General features: G+C 35.4%; 1 protein-coding gene across 2 annotated transcripts in view; it reads left to right on the top strand.

The window, feature by feature from the left end:
- The window catches only part of CACNA2D1 (calcium voltage-gated channel auxiliary subunit alpha2delta 1), a 512,722-nt gene that overhangs the window by 262,904 nt on the left and 232,137 nt on the right, over nt 1-17,681 (top strand). For both annotated transcript variants that reach the window (XM_078060091.1, XM_078060090.1), the window contains exon 4: nt 40-99. In XM_078060091.1, the coding sequence (XP_077916217.1) occupies nt 40-99 (60 nt within the window). The remainder of the gene's footprint in view (nt 1-39; nt 100-17,681) is intronic.

Raw genomic sequence — 17,681 nt, 5'->3', positions numbered from 1 at the left:
TGGTCATTTGAATTCTAAGATATAATGTTTCCTTTTCAGCGCTTGGCTTTGGAAGCAGAGAAGGTTCAAGCAGCCCACCAGTGGAGAGAGGATTTTGCGGTAAGGACCCTTTTTAACCACTTTAATTAGTGACGTTTTGTGCTTGATCATTATGATTACATTAACATTTTCTTAGTGAAAGAATCTTAAGATGTTATATGAGCAAAACTCAGCTATATTTTGTTTCTTTAAAGAATTTGCTTTTGGGTAATGAGAGCCAATACGTTAGTCAAAATGTTTTTGCTTATTATGTTCCATATTCAAACAAGTCTTTTGAAATGTTCTCCTATAATCAAAGTTATTTATAAAATTAATTACATTTAAACAGAATTACATTTATAATATCTCAATCACCATTGTAGATATTATGGATATACTAGTTGAAAAACAAGTTGCATTTAACAGCTTGGAGTTTGTAAGAAGTGATATGCATATTATCATCACCTTGGTGGTGGGCAATGTGATTGAAGTAAGAATGAATGTATTAAACTTTTATAATTTAATTTGCTCCACTTTCGCTAGAACAATCTTTCTTTTACTGTGGTCTACTTTTAGAAGTTCCAGCTGATACTAGCTTTTCCATATATATTTTTGATAAACTTGTGCCTTAAGAATTACTGAGCTAATTATAGAAATAGCAGAAATTCTCCTGGTAATGACTTTTGTCTGTTTATCTACCTATCTATCTATCTATCTATCTATCTATCTATCTATCCATCCATCCATCCATCCATCCATCCATCCATCCATCTTCTCTATCATCTATCTTTCTTTCTTTCCATCTGTGTATCCATCCACCTATCCATCCATCTTCTTTTTTCTATCTCTGTATCTGTGTATCCATCCACATATCTCTTCATACATCTATCAATGTATTCAGTCTTTCAACTTATCTTGTCAATTAATCAATCAATCTTCTTACAGCCAGGGGCACAGTGGAAAAGTTTGCCCTTAATAGTTAAAATATTTATCTTATATGTTTGAATTATTTTATTTATAGTGAAAATCTTTCTAGTTTCTGATCATAGAAAAATGCCATATAACTAATTTTGGGGATGTTTAAAATAGAATTAGAGTATGAGTGACAGCTTGGTACTATTAAATTGGTTTTGAATGTTTTGTAAAACAAAAGTCAAGTTTGAAGGTAAGAAAGTTGTGCTTCAAAGAACACAAAATTGAGGTTTAGGAATTAGCACTTTTGCTTTGTGTTAGCATGATTACGTTATATATCAAAGGAAAATACACTACATGATATGTCATTCACTTATAATATATGATAAAGGTTAGTCTTCCATGTTTCATGCTTCTGATGTTTTTTATCTTTACTATATTTTCCACAAATTTATATTTCTTAAACCAATACTTAGTCTACCAGCTGGAGACTCTATTTGACTATTGTCAGTTTGTTTGGTTCTTTTACTCAATTGGTCATATTGCCTGAGTTGCTGGTGTCAGGTAGGTACTGGCTTAGTTCATAATTGGACATAATTGGTGTCATCCATAATACATAGAGGGAAAAATGGTGATTAAATTAGAAATGTAAGTTTGAGTATTGAGGGCAAATTGTAAGCTCATCCAATGAGGGGATTTACAATATTGTTAGTTTCTTTTAGATGAAAGGAACACAAACTTTAATTTTTTGTTGTTGTTTCTCAGACAAAAAGCAGCCAAACTAATTTGTCCAAATAAATATCCTTTTGATTGATTAATATTAAATGGAAATGGTTTTTTCCTCCCATCTCGGAGGTGGCATAGTAAAAGCAATGTGAAGACATAATGGGTATAAAGCTAGACCTTCTATTCTGCTTAGTGTTGGGTTGGTACAATTGGTGTTTTAGTTTAAATTTTGAGTAATTCTTCGAACTCAAAAAATCATTAAGTTTACACAGATCAGCTTGTAATATATTGATTCCATTGCTATTCATAAACTTTTCTTCGTGTTAAAAGAATTCGGTAATATTTCTCATAGTCATTTATTAGTTATATGTCTTTTTCAGTTTCCTAAGGAGAAATAATGTGGTCGAGAATAAAGTGGCAAGCAGGGATGTAGTAATGCCATTTATATCATTGGTGTTGTTTTATTTAATTATCATGTTATAGGTTTCTGGTTATAAGGGTTTCTTTTCCAGATATATTGTAAAACCCTTGATATTGTCAAATCATTAACACAAAATTAACATTTCTCCTTGCAGAAGTAATGGGCAACCCTTGTCCATGATGCAAGAACTCTCAATGTGTGTAGGCTGTTACCATATTTTACCATATTTCACTGCATCTGAGCCTTTCTCAGTTGTAAAACACCCTATCATTTATGTATTGCTAAGAAAGAAAAAAAGAAGCCAATTAAATTATGATGCATCAGCAATTTTGAGATGTATTTTGACTTGACACATGTCAAAATGTGAAAAAGTTTACCTTGAAATGTAACCCCTGTTCTCTGCCCTCTCGGTGCCTGTCCCTACCGAGTAGCACTGCTAGGATCAGTCATGCAAGAGGACGCACTGGTCCCACCATGACACAGAAGCCATTACTCAATCTTACGCGGTTAAATAGAATGTAAATGGTTTTCTCAGTAAGCGTTAAGAGTTCTTAGCAAATAGTGACCTCCATGTAAGAGAATTCTTGGACAAATTCTGTTCTTAATTTCCCCCTAGATTACCTCACAATTTATTTAGGACCTATGAACATATTGATTGACATCAAAAGAGATTGTTAAAGGGAAAACAAGTTAGTCCACTTTAGAGCTCTGTCAACTCATTGCGTGAGTACCTTTCTTGAAGGATTGTAAACAATGTGCACAGAACACATAGCTGTCCCAGTTTGCACACTGAGAATTGATACTTTCCGTCTCTGACCATGCCAGCCATACCCCGTCTTCACAACAGTCCTTCCCATTTTAAGAGCCCTTTGAAATATCATTAAGTTATTCTATGTTTGAAGAACAGAATGTGAATGCAGATTGCCTAAACTCAAATTTTGTAACAATAAGACACACTTTTTCCTTTTTCCTTTTTTTCCCCGCTGATAAACCAGATGATGCTTCAATGCATGTCATGTAGCAAGGGTAAACAAATACTTCGAAGCCATAAAACAAATCAAACTTAAATTTGTGGCTAGAAACTAGAGATCATCAACATTAAATCTCCTCTTCTTTTAGGAGACCACCCAAAATAATTGCAGATTTTATCAATACTTTAGCCAAACATTTATTTATTTATTTATTTATTTATTTATTTATTTATTTATTTATTTTTTAAAGATTTTATTTATTTATTTGAGACAGAGAGAGAGAGCACATGAGATGGGGGAGGGTCAGAGGGAGAAGCAGGCTCCCTGCCGAGCAGGGAGCCCGATGCGGGACTCGATCCAGGGACTCCCGGATCATGACCTGAGCCGAAGGCAGTCGCTTAACCAACTGAGCCACCCAGGCGCCCAATACTTTAGCCAAACATTTAAAAATGTTTAATTTGAAGGTAAGTGCTACCATATTCCAAAAGGTCCTCTTTTTAAACTTTATAATCCTTTTATCTTTTAAGATATTTAACTATTTGTATCAGGGTGATAGTTCTTTAATGCCACCATTAATAATTTAACAGTAGGATGATTTAGAAGGCAGAAATCATTTCCTAAAGGTACGTTAACATTTCCCAAAGATACAATATTCTGATTCTTCCCTCCAGGATAAGTGGGCAAAATTCACTCATATTACTTAGGCAAAATGTTGATTAACATTTCCATTTCTTTAGTGTAGTGAAATCTCAGGAACAGCTAGAACAAAAGGCAAAGCACTAAAATGCTGCAAATGTTGGCAACAAGAAAAGGCCCATGTAATTCACACTCTCCCTCAGCGCCACTCAGTTCCCAATTGAATGTACAATTGAGCTAACAAAGGGCATACACTCTAAATGGATTAAGATTTATGCGGTCATGCATTTACAAGTTCAAACCAATATTTGTAAATAAGCTGTATCTACCAGCTGCCTTTCAGGTCTCCACGCAACTTACGGGTGTTAAAGGTCACATTTCGTGTCACTTATGATGGACAAATTATTAAGGGCAGGTGGAAAAAGAAAAAAGCTTAGAAAACTAATTGTTCTGCATGCAATAGTTCTTGTTATTTCTACTGAACAGATCTTTTCCAATTGCATTTGAAATCTCATTTGATTACATTGCAATGGTTGGTTAACTTAAGCAATTTTGTTTCCAACTAAGCCTACGATATTAATTGTACTTACACATGTATAAACATAAGGGGTGCCTAATTTGTATTTTAATAAGTAGGATCTTTATGTATGGCTTATTAGCATCAGCTTGTTACTGTGCAGACTGAGTACAGATGTCTAGAAATTGGCCAGTAAATAAAACATTTGAGGAGCCTTTTTTAGCTTCAGTTCTACAGAGAAACTAAATTAGAAGGTGAAAATTTTTGTGGTGAAGCTGAATGTTATTGAGTGTCAATCATGCTAACTTCGTTCTCCTAATTTAGCATTGTTTTTATATCTTTAAAAAAATCACTTTTGCTCAAATTGCATTTTGAAATGTTGCTTTAAGAGTTTTGTGTTTATAGGAATTAAATTAATAGGTATTGGTGTTAGGTATTCAATTATTTCATCTGTCTTGTTCATTTCATGGAAATGCATCTCTTCTGTTGATTGAGGAACAAACAATTGTGAATATGTGAACTGTAAAAACATACCATATTTATTTTGGTTACATTGTATCAAGATCAACATTGTTCTAAGTTATAAATTGGTATAGGTTCTGGATGTGGCAGAGCTAGCTGTTTTCAGGGATTAAAAACTGGGGGAGTGGCATGCTGTATTAGTGAATAAATGAATTAAATGAATGAATTTAGTAGATTACCAAAACAATTTTAGGCTCTGGATGGATTTAGCTTTTGTTTTTGTTTTTTTTTTTGCTTTTGTTTTTTTTTTTCCAGCTTCTTCCTTTGGTAGAATTGCCCTGTTGGGAAAAAAAAAATTTTTTTAATATGTTTTTGCTACATGTCTTCCAGTTTTTTACTATTCCTTTCTTTTAAGAGTCTTGTCAATCTATTCCCATTATGAAGATAGATGAAAAGGAGCCACAGTGCAAAACTGATTTCCCCCCAAATTCTGGAAAACCAGTTTTATGGGAAAGAGGCATATTTGTGATGCCTTACTCTTTTTGTTTATGCATATATATGAATGTCCATAGTTAGAGCATTATAATATAGCAGAGTTGAAAATAATAACCATGGGCTCTAAATTGTTAGTTATTCTAGGTGGTAACCCTTATGTTCTGTTTCTTTTATTGAAAAATAGAAGCTAAATATTTATACATTAACATTGGTTTAATTTTTCAGAATATTTTAAAGATTTTTTTATTTTATTCATTTGAGAGAGAAGAGAGAGCGAGCGAGAGCATGAGCAGTGGGGAGGGGCAGAGGAAGAGGGAGAAACAGACTCCCAGCTTAGGCACTTAATCGGCTGAGCCACTCAGGCGCCCTCATTTTTCATAATTTTAATATTTACTAATAATCTTCCTAACTTCACTTTCTATTATTTCTGTTAAAGTCAAGGTTACATGTTAGTACATGACAGTATAGTAGAACCCCCTAAAGTAAGACATTGTGACAGTATGTTTGGAATAATGCAAACTTAGATCCAAAAAGGGCTGTGTAAATTTTTTTCTTTTTTTGTCCCCCTCTCAGGAAGGGAGGGAGAAGTTGCAAAGGACAGATATAATTGACTTAGGAAACGGGGAGGTGGATCGTGGGTCTCTGTATTTTTTTTTTTTAAAGATTTTATTTATTTGACAGAGAGGCACAGCGAGAAAGAGGGAACACAAGCAGGGGGAGTGGGAGAGGGAGAAGCAGGCTTCCCGCAGAGCAGGGAGCCCGATGCGGGGCTCGATCCCAGGACCCTGGGATCATGACCTGAGCCGAAGGCAGACGCTTAATGACTGAGCCACCCAGGCGCCCCGGTCTCTGTATTTTTTAAGACCAATCTGCTGCCTTAGTATCCTAACATTGAACTGGTAGAAACATTGCTAAATAATTGGGAGATTCCTGGAATTGGTGCCAATGTTCTAAAAATTCTAGCCATCTAGAGCACCCAGAATCATTCTCATTGACATTGAAGTTAGAGTTGATTACTGTCACAGCTGGTGCCAACTTGTAGCTGTCACAAGAGAGTTTTCCCACTTAGTGATTCCATTAACCTCTCCATAACTGGAGCTGCATTTTATTAAAATTTTTGGACACCACTTATTTGCATTGAGGTGGGATTTACTATATTAATTTTTCAGCCACAAAAGAAATAAAAAGATGAACAAAAATGTATCAGCATTATGAATCACTGCAATTTACACATAATGCATAGTCTGCAAAGATTTGCTCTATAACCTTCTGTCCATTTTATTTCCCTATTGAAAAAGTTTTAGTGACTCTCCATTTAGCATAAATCGCATACCATTGTCTGCCCCTGTCTTTTCCTAAATTTTCTATTGCAACATCTCCCCAATAGCTATTATCATTCTGAAATCCTGAGCCTGAAACAGAGCGAACTACTTGATGTTGCTCTACGACATTTACTTCATCTTCAGACCTTTTGATAATGTCTGCCTAGACGTCTCCCCCTCCCTCTCCAATTTTCTCTTGGTTTTGAGCCCCTAATCTTGGATTTGTTGTCTGTTTTATATAGTTCCCTCATTCTCAGTATGTATTCCTATTCAAATATGTACTCACTACATTATTTTCCTTTTTCTACTTTCTATCAGCACTAAAATGTAAACTTCCTGGGGATAAGAACTGTGGCTGATGCATTGCTAAGAAAATTGTAGTCTAGCATGCAATACATAACACACAGTAGCCTTTACGTAATTTTTTAAATTAAAAATAAATTACTTGTAGTTTTGAGATATCTATTTTTACTGTAAACATTATGGTCACTTATACTGGAGCTATAGTGAAAAATGTATTTGAACAGCACTTTGTCTGTCTGAATACATTTGCCCATAGCCATGGCACAGTTACAGAACCCTGGGCTTGGAATTCTGTAAATCTGTTTCAAATTTTGTCTTTGCCGCTAACTTGCAATACAATTTTCAGAAAATAATAGCCTTTTGAATATCACTTCCTTTATTTAAAAACTCTTGGTTGTGTATTCTCTACCAGCATAATTATTTGTTAGTTGCTCAGTAATTGTCTCTCTGTGCTCCCGTAAGCCCTGTCTCTCTACCAAGGAAAAATAATTTCCAGAAGCCTCATGATTTGTCCATGTGTTCGCAAGCGGGTTGACCAGAGGTCCGTGGATGGCTGTTCACCTCGTCCAGAGGGCATCTGTTAGCTCCCATGGCGGTTGTTTTCTATTTGCCATCATTGCTCCGATGGAAGAATATGGTTCTGCTCAGGTGGCTGTCATCTGGTACATGCCAGGCTCCAAAGCCCTTGAGCTTGAGGCCGAGTGTGCCCTGTGCAGAAATAGGGCAAAGGACTCTCTTTCCAACTATGGAAGCGTTTTTAAAAACCTAGATAAATAATATTTGCACCATTTTAAAAAGAAAAAGCTAATGTAAACATCCATTAAACCGAATACCAAATTTTTGAAGTTTTGTGAGAAGAATAGAAACATGATAGCTACTCTCTTAACAAAATTTAATACAATGCAGTATTGCTGACTACAGGTACAATGTACAGCAGATCTTCAGTGCTTATTTATCTTGCTTAACTGAAATGTCATGCCTGTTGATTAATAACTTGCCATTTCTCCCTCCCCTGAATGCTTGTTAACCACCATGCCAGTCTTTGATTTTATTAATTTGACTGTTTTAGATACTTCATGTAAGTGGAATCATACAGTACTTGTCTTTCTGTGTCTGGCTTGTTTCACTCAGCATAATGTCCTCAAGGTCCATCCATGTTGTTTTGTTGCCGAATTCCCTACTTTTTAAGGGCTGAATTATAGTGTATGTGCTATATACACCACATTTTCTTTGTCCATTCTTCTGTCGATGGACATTTGGGTTGTTTCCACATCTTAGCTATTATGAATAAGAGTACAGTGAAAATGGGAGTGTTAGTATCTTTGAGGTCCTGATTTTAATTCTTTTGGATATATACCCACAAGTGGGATTGCTGGATCATGTGTACTTCTACTTTCAATTTTTTTGAGTTATCTTCATATCCTCTTGTGTAGGTGGCTGCACCATTTTGCATTCCCACCAACAACGTGCAAGGATTCCAATTTCTCCACGTCTTTGCCAATACTTGTTGTCTAATAGATAAAGACTTAAAGATAAGATGTGAAACTGTAAGACTCCTAGACTGAAACATCGAGGAGAAGTTTCATGACATTGTTTTTGGCGATGGTTTCATGGATACAGCACCAAAAACATAGGCAACAAAAACAAAGAAGTGGGACTACACAAAACAGAAAAAGCTTCATAGCAAAGGGAGCAATCAATAGAGGGAAAGGTAACCTGCAGAATGAAATAAAACATTTGTGACCATATATCTGATAAGGAGTTAATCTTGAAAATACATATGGAACTCCTAGAACCCAACAACAAAAATTCCAATCCTACAGGTTTTTAATCACCAGGGCTTTGAAGCAAGTTCTCATATCCCCTGTGTCACAAAGTTCCTGAAGAAAAGAGTTCATTCGTCATTTATTTAATACTTCTCTCAGTGAGAGCATAAATACCTTTCTTTAGGAGTCTTTGGGGAGACTTATTTCTTACCATATCCTCCTTTTCCTCAGTGTCCCTTTCAACTCTTGTCTCTTTATTTCTCCTTTAGGAAGCAATCAGTTGACCACCAGCAGATGAATGCATGAAAACAGAGTCCTGATGATTTCCAACTCCTAACCTTTATTATAGTTCAGATTCATCATGGAGGACCCTATTCTACATAGATTCTATCTCCAAAAACCTGTTGGAGACTAAATGAGATGGTTTATATAAATATGCTTAACACTTTGGAAGGTCTTCAACATGATCATTTTAGTAGAGGAGGCACTGTCTCCTTCTAGATTTCTTTCTTCCAAAAAGTTGGCATATTGTTTCTTAATGATTAAGTGCAGCTGGCTACACCTTTTGAAAAAAGAAAATGTGCATGCCCGTCCGTAATAGGCACTAGATGAATGCTCATTCAATTGACTTACATTCTGTTTACCTTACATTTCATTTGGGTAGTAAGACTGCATTCATGTAGAATGACTGCATTTGGAAGTGACAGGAGGGTATGGAGGGTAACAAAATTAAGTTTTTACTTATTATTGATGTTTGTCTTTATATTTATAGGAAGTTCTGGTTTACTTGGTGCCTAAAACAGCTCTGGTACACCTTTCTGTAATTTAAAAAAAAAAAAAGTGTATCTGAATGGATCTTTAGGGGGTACAGAACTAATACATGCATTTATTTACTGTAGATCCTTAAGGACTGGGGCCCCAGGGCAATAGCTCTATTCCCAGAGATAATTTTTATTTTGTGAATTACGTCAGATGCTGGAATAATTTCAATTTAGTGGAGTTAGGGTTGTGTTATTACCTTTGCTCATATTGCTATGGGAAAGAGAATGTTTCAGGAATTGAAGAACTGGCCTAGAGAGCTTTCCTCCTAAAGGCTAACACTATGGTGAGACTTGGAGCTTTCAAATAAAGAAGCAAATTTTGAGGAACAGGCAATGTATGTAGGTCATGGGGTTCAGTCACAAATAGGATATATTTTGACTTTGGAAGCTGGCTGGGATAGCCGACACCATGGTGGGGACTTAGGGTTTAGCATACTGGTTTAGCCGGAGGGATATTATGTGTCCAGAATGTAGGAAAGCTGCTCAAACGGGTTTGGATAGTGTTGAGAGTGGGTATTGCACTCAGAAGCTTAACCAAAAAAAAAAAAAAAAAAATCTTTAAGTAGACAGAAGAAAGTTTTGAGATTTCTCTGATTTAAACCTGAGAGGTTTAAAAAAATGGAAAGAAAACCTAGTTATATTCATCTACAAGTTTCAAAAATTATGCGACTAGACTTTAGTACTGGACTTGAATACATATGAGAAAAATGCTATGGGAATTTGGGGGAATGACCAACTCTCACTATCCATGCAAAATTGCCAACCTCTTTAAAGCTTATGCCTTTTGTCATCTAACTTTCCAGAAGAGCCTGGCAGTGGGTTTATTCATCATGCTGTCCTCTCTGTAATTAATCAACATTTTTTTCCCTTTTACTTTCTCATCAACATACAAACTTGCTCCAGTATCTTCTATCGTTAAAAATATATTTGTATCTCTCTTGCCTCTTTTAGCTTCACCATATTTGTTTGCTATCTTACACTGCAATACTCAGAAGAAACGTAGACCTTCCTGATCTCTCCATTTTCCCCTTCGTCCCCCCATCAGCCTGCTCCAGCCTGACTGTGAATATCATCCATAGTTCTTTGTAGTTCACGTGTACCGCCTTGTCATCCAATCTAATGGGCATCTTCTGTGTATCTTCATATTTGGTCTGTTTATATCATTTTAATGGACCACTTACTAGTTCCCCGTTCTTCAAACACTTTCTTTTCTTAGTTTTCAGGAAACCCCACTGAACCCAGTTTTCCTGTTTTCTCACTATCTGTTCCTTCTCAATCTCCTGTTTACTACCTACTTTGTCCCAGGACACCTCATTCATTTCATCAGATTTAAATATAATTCCACCCAAGTCTCTTTTCTGCACTATCTAACTGACCACTGGCTTTTTCCAGTTAGTTGTCTTGCCTGCATATCACTAACATGCTCAGATGAACTGCTGTTTCCATGAATTTCTCCCCTAGTATCCTGATCATCTGTTAATTTTCCCATCTCAAATGATGTCCCCTTCTCCCCAGTTAATTTAGCCAAAATTAAAGAGTGATCCTTAATTTCTTTCTCTGCCATAACCCCTCATAAAATTCATGTGTAAATTCTGTCAATTTCAAATATATCATGCATCTATTTATTTCCCTTTATCTCCTTTACCCCATCTTTATCCAGTCCCCCATCCTGCAGAATAATTTTGAAATTGTTAATCAAATTATGAGTCAAAGAGTCTACTGCCCTATGGTATCCACAAAGTTGTTTTATATACATATTTAAATAAGATTTTAGACTCTCAATTAAATGGAATGATGAGGCTTTATCAATAGACAGTAGAGCTTTGCATATCCTTCTGACACAAACATTTTGAGGATCAAGTAGGACTAACAAGTCTAAAAATTTTTAAACCAGTAAGACAACCAAATATCAGAACAGAGTAGGGTAGGTGCCACAAACCTGAGTTTTGAAAGCAATGTGCTGCTTTTCTCAAACTGCCTGTGAAAACTGTGCCTAAATGATAGCAGCAACAATAAAATCAAGGCAGCACAAGTAACAAGTTAAAAAAAAAAGACCAAATATAATTTTTAGTGAAAATTAATTGCACAAAAAAATGTGAAGTTTTATATGTGAATTCAGGTTTAAATTAACAGTTACAGATACCTTTTTCTGGCTCCATCGGAAGACCTACCGGTCTGAGAAATAGAGTTTGTAACTGCTGAATGTTACAGAAAATTATTTATCATGGCATTGTAGTATTGTGTGCTATGGGATATATTATATGTTAATTAAATTATTAGATTCCCCAAATTATGAAATTGCTACCTTGCAAAAACTGCTTTACTTTGTTATAGTGGTTCACCACTGTGTGGACAGTTCTCCTGGGGATCTTATAAGAATCACTTGGAAGCTTTTTTTTTTCCCCAAAGTCTTCCCTTATGTCCTCTCCACAGAGTTCTCAGTGACTTCCTTATGGGGGTGAAGCCAAGACACTGAGAATCCTTCTCTAGTGGGCAGTGTAACTGATGGAGTGTGATCTAGCTGTCACGTGTGTTAAGATTGAAGAAAGGCTGACAACCACTCACTGGAGGACTTATTAATTATAAGAATACACATGATGAGTCTGAATGCAATTCTAAAGCTTAGAAAGAAAGGGTGGAGTGGTAAATAGATTTGAATATAGAAAAGAAAAGTGTAATAAGAAATTGGATGCTCTAAAAAATCTAGTTGGGTTTAACACCCAAACAGCAACAGCGACAGTAATCAAGCTTGTTCAATCACTTTCCTTCTGAAAGAATAATACCTTAAATGTTTGTGTAAGGATATTTCAGGATCATTACTTCAAAAATCCAAATGATATAGGTATAGATACAGAAGGAAAATTAAAATATTTCTTAATTGCCACAACTAGATGTATGCCTTGTTTATATTTAGTGAGGATCATGATGTTCAGTTTATCTGTTATCTCTTTTTTTCATGTATTGTTTCCTGACATACACCAGGGGGCAAAACATAGTTACGTGATTTGAACAGAACATACAAACTTGTAACAGGAGAGTGCATTCTACTATGAATAAATCAAATTCTTCGTGTTTCTCTCACCTTCCTCATTCATCCCCCAATCTTATAAAATTATTACTTTTATGTTAAGATTTAGGCTCAAAAACCATAATTCCCACAGTGTTTAAGTCTGGTTCTATATTTTGATGGCTTAAATGCTATCATCAGAACTTCTACCATAGCTCTTCCATACTGACCTTATTTCTTTACGTTGTTTTTTTTTTTAATTCATAATTTGATTGAATGGATTTTGTTGTCAAGTAGTTTGACCAAGAAGAGCCATAGGATGCTCCAATCCCTGAGTTCTTGCATGATTGAGAATTTCTGGGATTTCATTTTGGACTTGAAAGAAACTTCAGCTAAGTATTTTTTTTTTTTTAACCTCAAAATTTGGGGCATTGTTTTATTGTCTTCTGTCATTGATAGTGGCTCTAAAGAAGTCTTAAGCCAGTCTGATTCTAACCCCTGGACCCCATCCTGAATTGACTTGAATTTTTTGCTTGTTCCCTAATACATTCTTCAATCTTGAGGTTGAGCTAGGAATGATACATCTTATTGTTGATTGTTTGGTGTCTTTGTATTCAAGTTTTAATTTTATTTCAGAGTTGTATACTTTCAGCATCTTTTTGAATATTTTTGTATAGTTTTTTTTTTTTTTAATGCTCTTTTCATCAGGAATATGACTTAATGTAAATTGGACCACCTTTTCTGTTTTCCATAACTGGTATCTGCTCTATTACAGTCTTTTTTAAGGATACTTATTTTTTTCATTTCATTTGGCATGATTTCCTGAAGCCTGTCTGGAATGATGGTCTTTTCATACGCATCTGTGCTTTCCTTGTTTTCATGTAGCTTTCCTCTCTAAATAATCTGTTTTGCATCTCCCCCTTTTCTGTCTGTTCTGGCAGCTCCTTTGCCAGTTTATAAATAATCTCATCGTTAGGCCTCCTTTATCCTTTATTTTCTTTCATTATTTTCCTGACCCTCTCTCTCTATCCCTTGTTTTAAAGAATAAGTCTATAATTTCTCTGAGACTGTGAAGGGCCATGGTCTTAAATCTTACTTTTATTTTGGAATTGCATGTCTTTTGTTAGTTTTCCTTTCTTCCTTCCCACAAAATGGCTCTGTATGGATTCCTGAATCTCTGAATAAACTAATGATTTGATGAAAGATGATGAGGGAGAATTAAAAATAGAGAATCCCAAGGTAGTCTAGGGTTTCCACTAAGGTGAATAGTCTGAACTGCCTTCCAAAATATGTTCTGTACTTTGCGTAGTTTCAAACTGTTTTTAATGTTCAAGAAGACTGTGAGACTTATGATAAAAACAATTAAATCCTGGCTTTTCTTGTAGCGATATGATGATTGCCATTTCTCTTTCCTACTAGGATTTATTTCCTTTTATGTTCTACAGCTATCATGTATTAGGTAAAAAATAGAAAACTTTAGCTGGTATTAGAATTAATTGCATTTTCAAAGCCAAAATAGGGAATATCCGACAGCAGTGTTCCTGCAAATATATATCTGATTATACCCTAAATACCAGGTGGATATTATAATTTCTACTTTTAAACGAATTATTAGAAAATATGAAGAGGGAAATAAAATATTATGTAAACCATTGCAGGGATCTAGGAAGCAGAAAATAATCTGATATTTAAACAGACACCCTAAAGGTGCTACCATTTGCACATGAGAAGTATTCCTTCAGAGTGTGCTTCTGATTCCACTTCTTTCAATAGAATATTTTGTCGTCTAATTTAATATTAAGTCTAATATTATTTTTGAGCCATTAAACAAGTTAGAAAATATTATAGTTAAAAGGGACATACTCTGATTAATAGGATTTTCAACCTAGGTGCCAGAAAGAGTTTGATTATTTCTCATAGTGTGATTTTTGGCTATTTAATCCCTAAACCATAGTTTCTTCACCAATAAAATGGGAATGATATTGGTACCAATAGGGTAGAGTAATTTTGAAACTTAGTTGAAATAGTGCATGGAAGCCTTCACAGAGGTTTTTGAGAAGTAGAATCAAGCTTAAATAAAGGAAATATAAATGATGTCACATTATTGAGAAATTGATGGCATTCAATGTTGGCTAAACAAATATAACTGAAATTTTATTAACAATCAGATTTAGTCTTTTTTTCCCTTTCTTATATTCCTCCTGCTTGCTTCCAGCTGGAATCTGCAAAGTGTCCAACAATCTGTCACCATCAAACACATATACATAATCAATACACTTTGTTGAGATTGATTTTGCTTGCACATGTGCTGTTTTTCCCTTTGGAAACATATTTTTAAAGATTTCCGGAACAAATAACTGTGGAATGTTAAAAAAAACAACCAGTACAGAATCAAAATATCGATTTTGATAAATTATATTCTTGCTTTGAGCAGAGACACACAATTTTTTTTTAAAGATTTTATTTATTTATTTGAGAGAGAGAGTGAGAGAAAGAGAGAGAGCACAAGAGGGGGGAGCGGGAGAGGGAGAAGCAGACTCCCCGCTGAGCAGGGATCCCGATGCGGGGCTTAATCCCGGGACTCCAGGATCATGACCTGAGCCGAAGGCAGTCGCTTAACCAACTGAGCCACCAGGCGCCCAGAAACACACAATTTTAAGCTGTTAATGTCCTGAAAGCATTTCTGCACTCCTGGTGTTTGTATCAGTGTTGGAATCCTGTTACCTGCCAGCTCACAATCGGCAAAATCTAGTAAGTTTTACATTTCCACACTTTCATTTGAAAATCTTAAGCATTTTTATGCTTTTATGCTCTGAGGGTTTTAGGTTTTGAAATAAAGGGCATTGGTTATACTCAGGAGAGAACAGATTACAGAATCCAAGTTGTAGTAAATCTAAAATGTATGTTTGATGGTTCAACTGCTAAATTCTTTCCTCGTAATCCTTGTGCTGAGTAAAAATGACCAAATGATATATTGGAGATGACTATAGCCTGTTTCTTTGGCTAAAAGGGAAATGAAACCGCCTGACAGAGAATATCAATGTTTCTGTTTTGTTTTGTTTTTTTAATAATGTAGATGTTAATTCTGAGGCTTCCCAGAAATTTCTCTAGTTTTTATAGGGTTTTCTTTGATATTCTTGTTTTTCCCAGTTTCATTGAGTAACAGCTGACACGCATCATTGTATGTGGTTAACCCATCCAGCTCGGTGATTTACATATATTATGAAACGATTACTACTGTAGGTTCAGGTGATATCTATCTTCTCATATAATTACAATAAAAGAAAGGTAAAATAGAGGAAAAAAATAGACGAGAGCTCGTAGGGTTTACTCTGAACAGTTTTTCCTCTGTATCATGCAGCAGTGTTAGCTATCATTATCATGTTGTACGTTACATGTTGTTGCTTTGCCATTGAGTTGTATGGATTCTTTATCTGTTTTGGATATTAACCCATTATCGGGTATATGGTTTGCCAGTATTTTTGTTCTCATCCCTAAGCTTGTCTTTTCACTTTGTTGATGGTGTTTTGTTATGTTTTGTTTTTGGCTGTGCAAGAACTTTTTAGTTTGCTATAGCCCCACTTACTTATTTTTGTTTTGTTGCTTGTGCTTTAAGGTGTCATATCTGAAAAATTATTATCAAGACCCATGTCAAGGAAATTTGTTCCTATGTTTCCTTCTGTGTTTTCTATGTTTTCATGGTTTCGGGTCTTACATTTAAGTTTTTAATCCATTCTGAGTTAACATTTTCTGAATGGTATAAGATGTGAATCCAGAGACTGTCTTTTCTCCATTGAGTATCTTGGCTCCCTTGTCAAATATTAGTTGGATTTGAAATGTTGGGGTTTGGAAGCGAAAGAATTCTTCAGACGTCTTTGGGGCAAAAAGGTGGTTTTATTTAAGCATGGGGATAGGCCCCATGGGCAGAAAGAGCTGCACTGGTGTTGTGAGAAATGACTGATTATATACTTTCAAGTTAGTAGTGGGTTAGAGATAGCGTAAGTCTCTAAGGAATTTGGAAGCAAGGTTTCCAGGACCTTGAGGGGCTAGCTGTTGTTAGGAAACATTCATTTAGTACGTCTAGTAAGCTCTTAGTCATGAGACCCTTCAGATGTATATCATTGGCCATATGTTTGGAGGATGATTGCTAACATATATCATGTTGGGGGGGCAGTAGAAATAAAGGGAATTTCCAAAGGGATTTTCATATGGTAAAGAGACAGAGGATCCTGGAGGTTGGGCTCATGTCAAGCTAAGGTTGCTTGCCTTTACCAAAGTATTAACATGGAGGCAGTTGAGTTCCTGGAAGAAGGTCACTCTGCCTGGCCCAAGTACTTGTCATGGGCTGTAAGTTGTAAGGAAGTTAATTTTTTTTCTGTATTTGTTTGCCTTTGTTCTCCATATCTTGTCTTCCACAGTTGACAATATATGCTTGGGTTTTTTTCTAAATTTTTGATTCTGTTCTTGGTCTCTGTTTTATGCCAGTACCATGCTGTCTTGATGACTGTAGGTTTATAGTGTAGCTTAAAATCAGGAGTTGTGATACATCCTGCTTTGTTCTTCTTTCTCAGGATTTCTTTGGCTATCTGGGGTCTTTTATGGTTCCATGTAACTTTTAGGAGTGTTTTTTCAACTTCTGTAAAAAATGCAGTTGGGCGGAGGGGGAAGGGGTGCCTGGGTAGCACAGTTTGGTTACGCATCTGATTCTCAGGTTGTGAACTCAGGGTCGTGAGACCGAGCCCCACATTGGGTTCTCTGCTCAGTGCAAGTCTGCCTAAGATTCTCTCACCTTCTCTCTCTGCCCTCTCCTTCCATTCTCTCTCTTTCTCTCTCTAAAATGAATAAATTTAAAAAATCTTAAAAAAAATGCAGTTGGAATCTTGGTAAGGTTTACATTGAAACCGTAGAAGGCTTTCAGTACAATTGATATTTTAACAATATTAATTTTCCAGTCTATGAACACAGGATACCTTTCCATTACTTGTTTCTTTGATTTCTTTCATCAACGTCTTGTAGTTTTCAGCATAGAGATCTTTCACCTCCTTGGTTCAATTTATTCCTAAATGTTTTATTGTTTTGAAGCTGTTGTAAATGGAATTGATGTCTGTATTTGTTTTTCAGAAAGTTTTTTGTTAATGTATAGAAATGCTACTGATTTTTGTATGTTAATTTTGTATCCTGCAACTTTATTGAATTCATTGACTAGATCTAGCCATGTTTTGGTTGAGTTGTTAGAATTTTCTATATATAAAATCATATTGTCTGCAATAAAGACAATTTTACTTTTTCCTTTCCAATTCTGAT

The sequence above is a fragment of the Halichoerus grypus genome, chromosome 12 (genome assembly GCF_964656455.1).
Source record: "Halichoerus grypus chromosome 12, mHalGry1.hap1.1, whole genome shotgun sequence".
In the NCBI taxonomy this organism is placed as follows: Eukaryota; Metazoa; Chordata; class Mammalia; order Carnivora; family Phocidae; genus Halichoerus; species Halichoerus grypus.
Note: the sequence above shows the minus strand (reverse complement) of the source record. Positions and strands in the feature narration are given on the sequence as shown.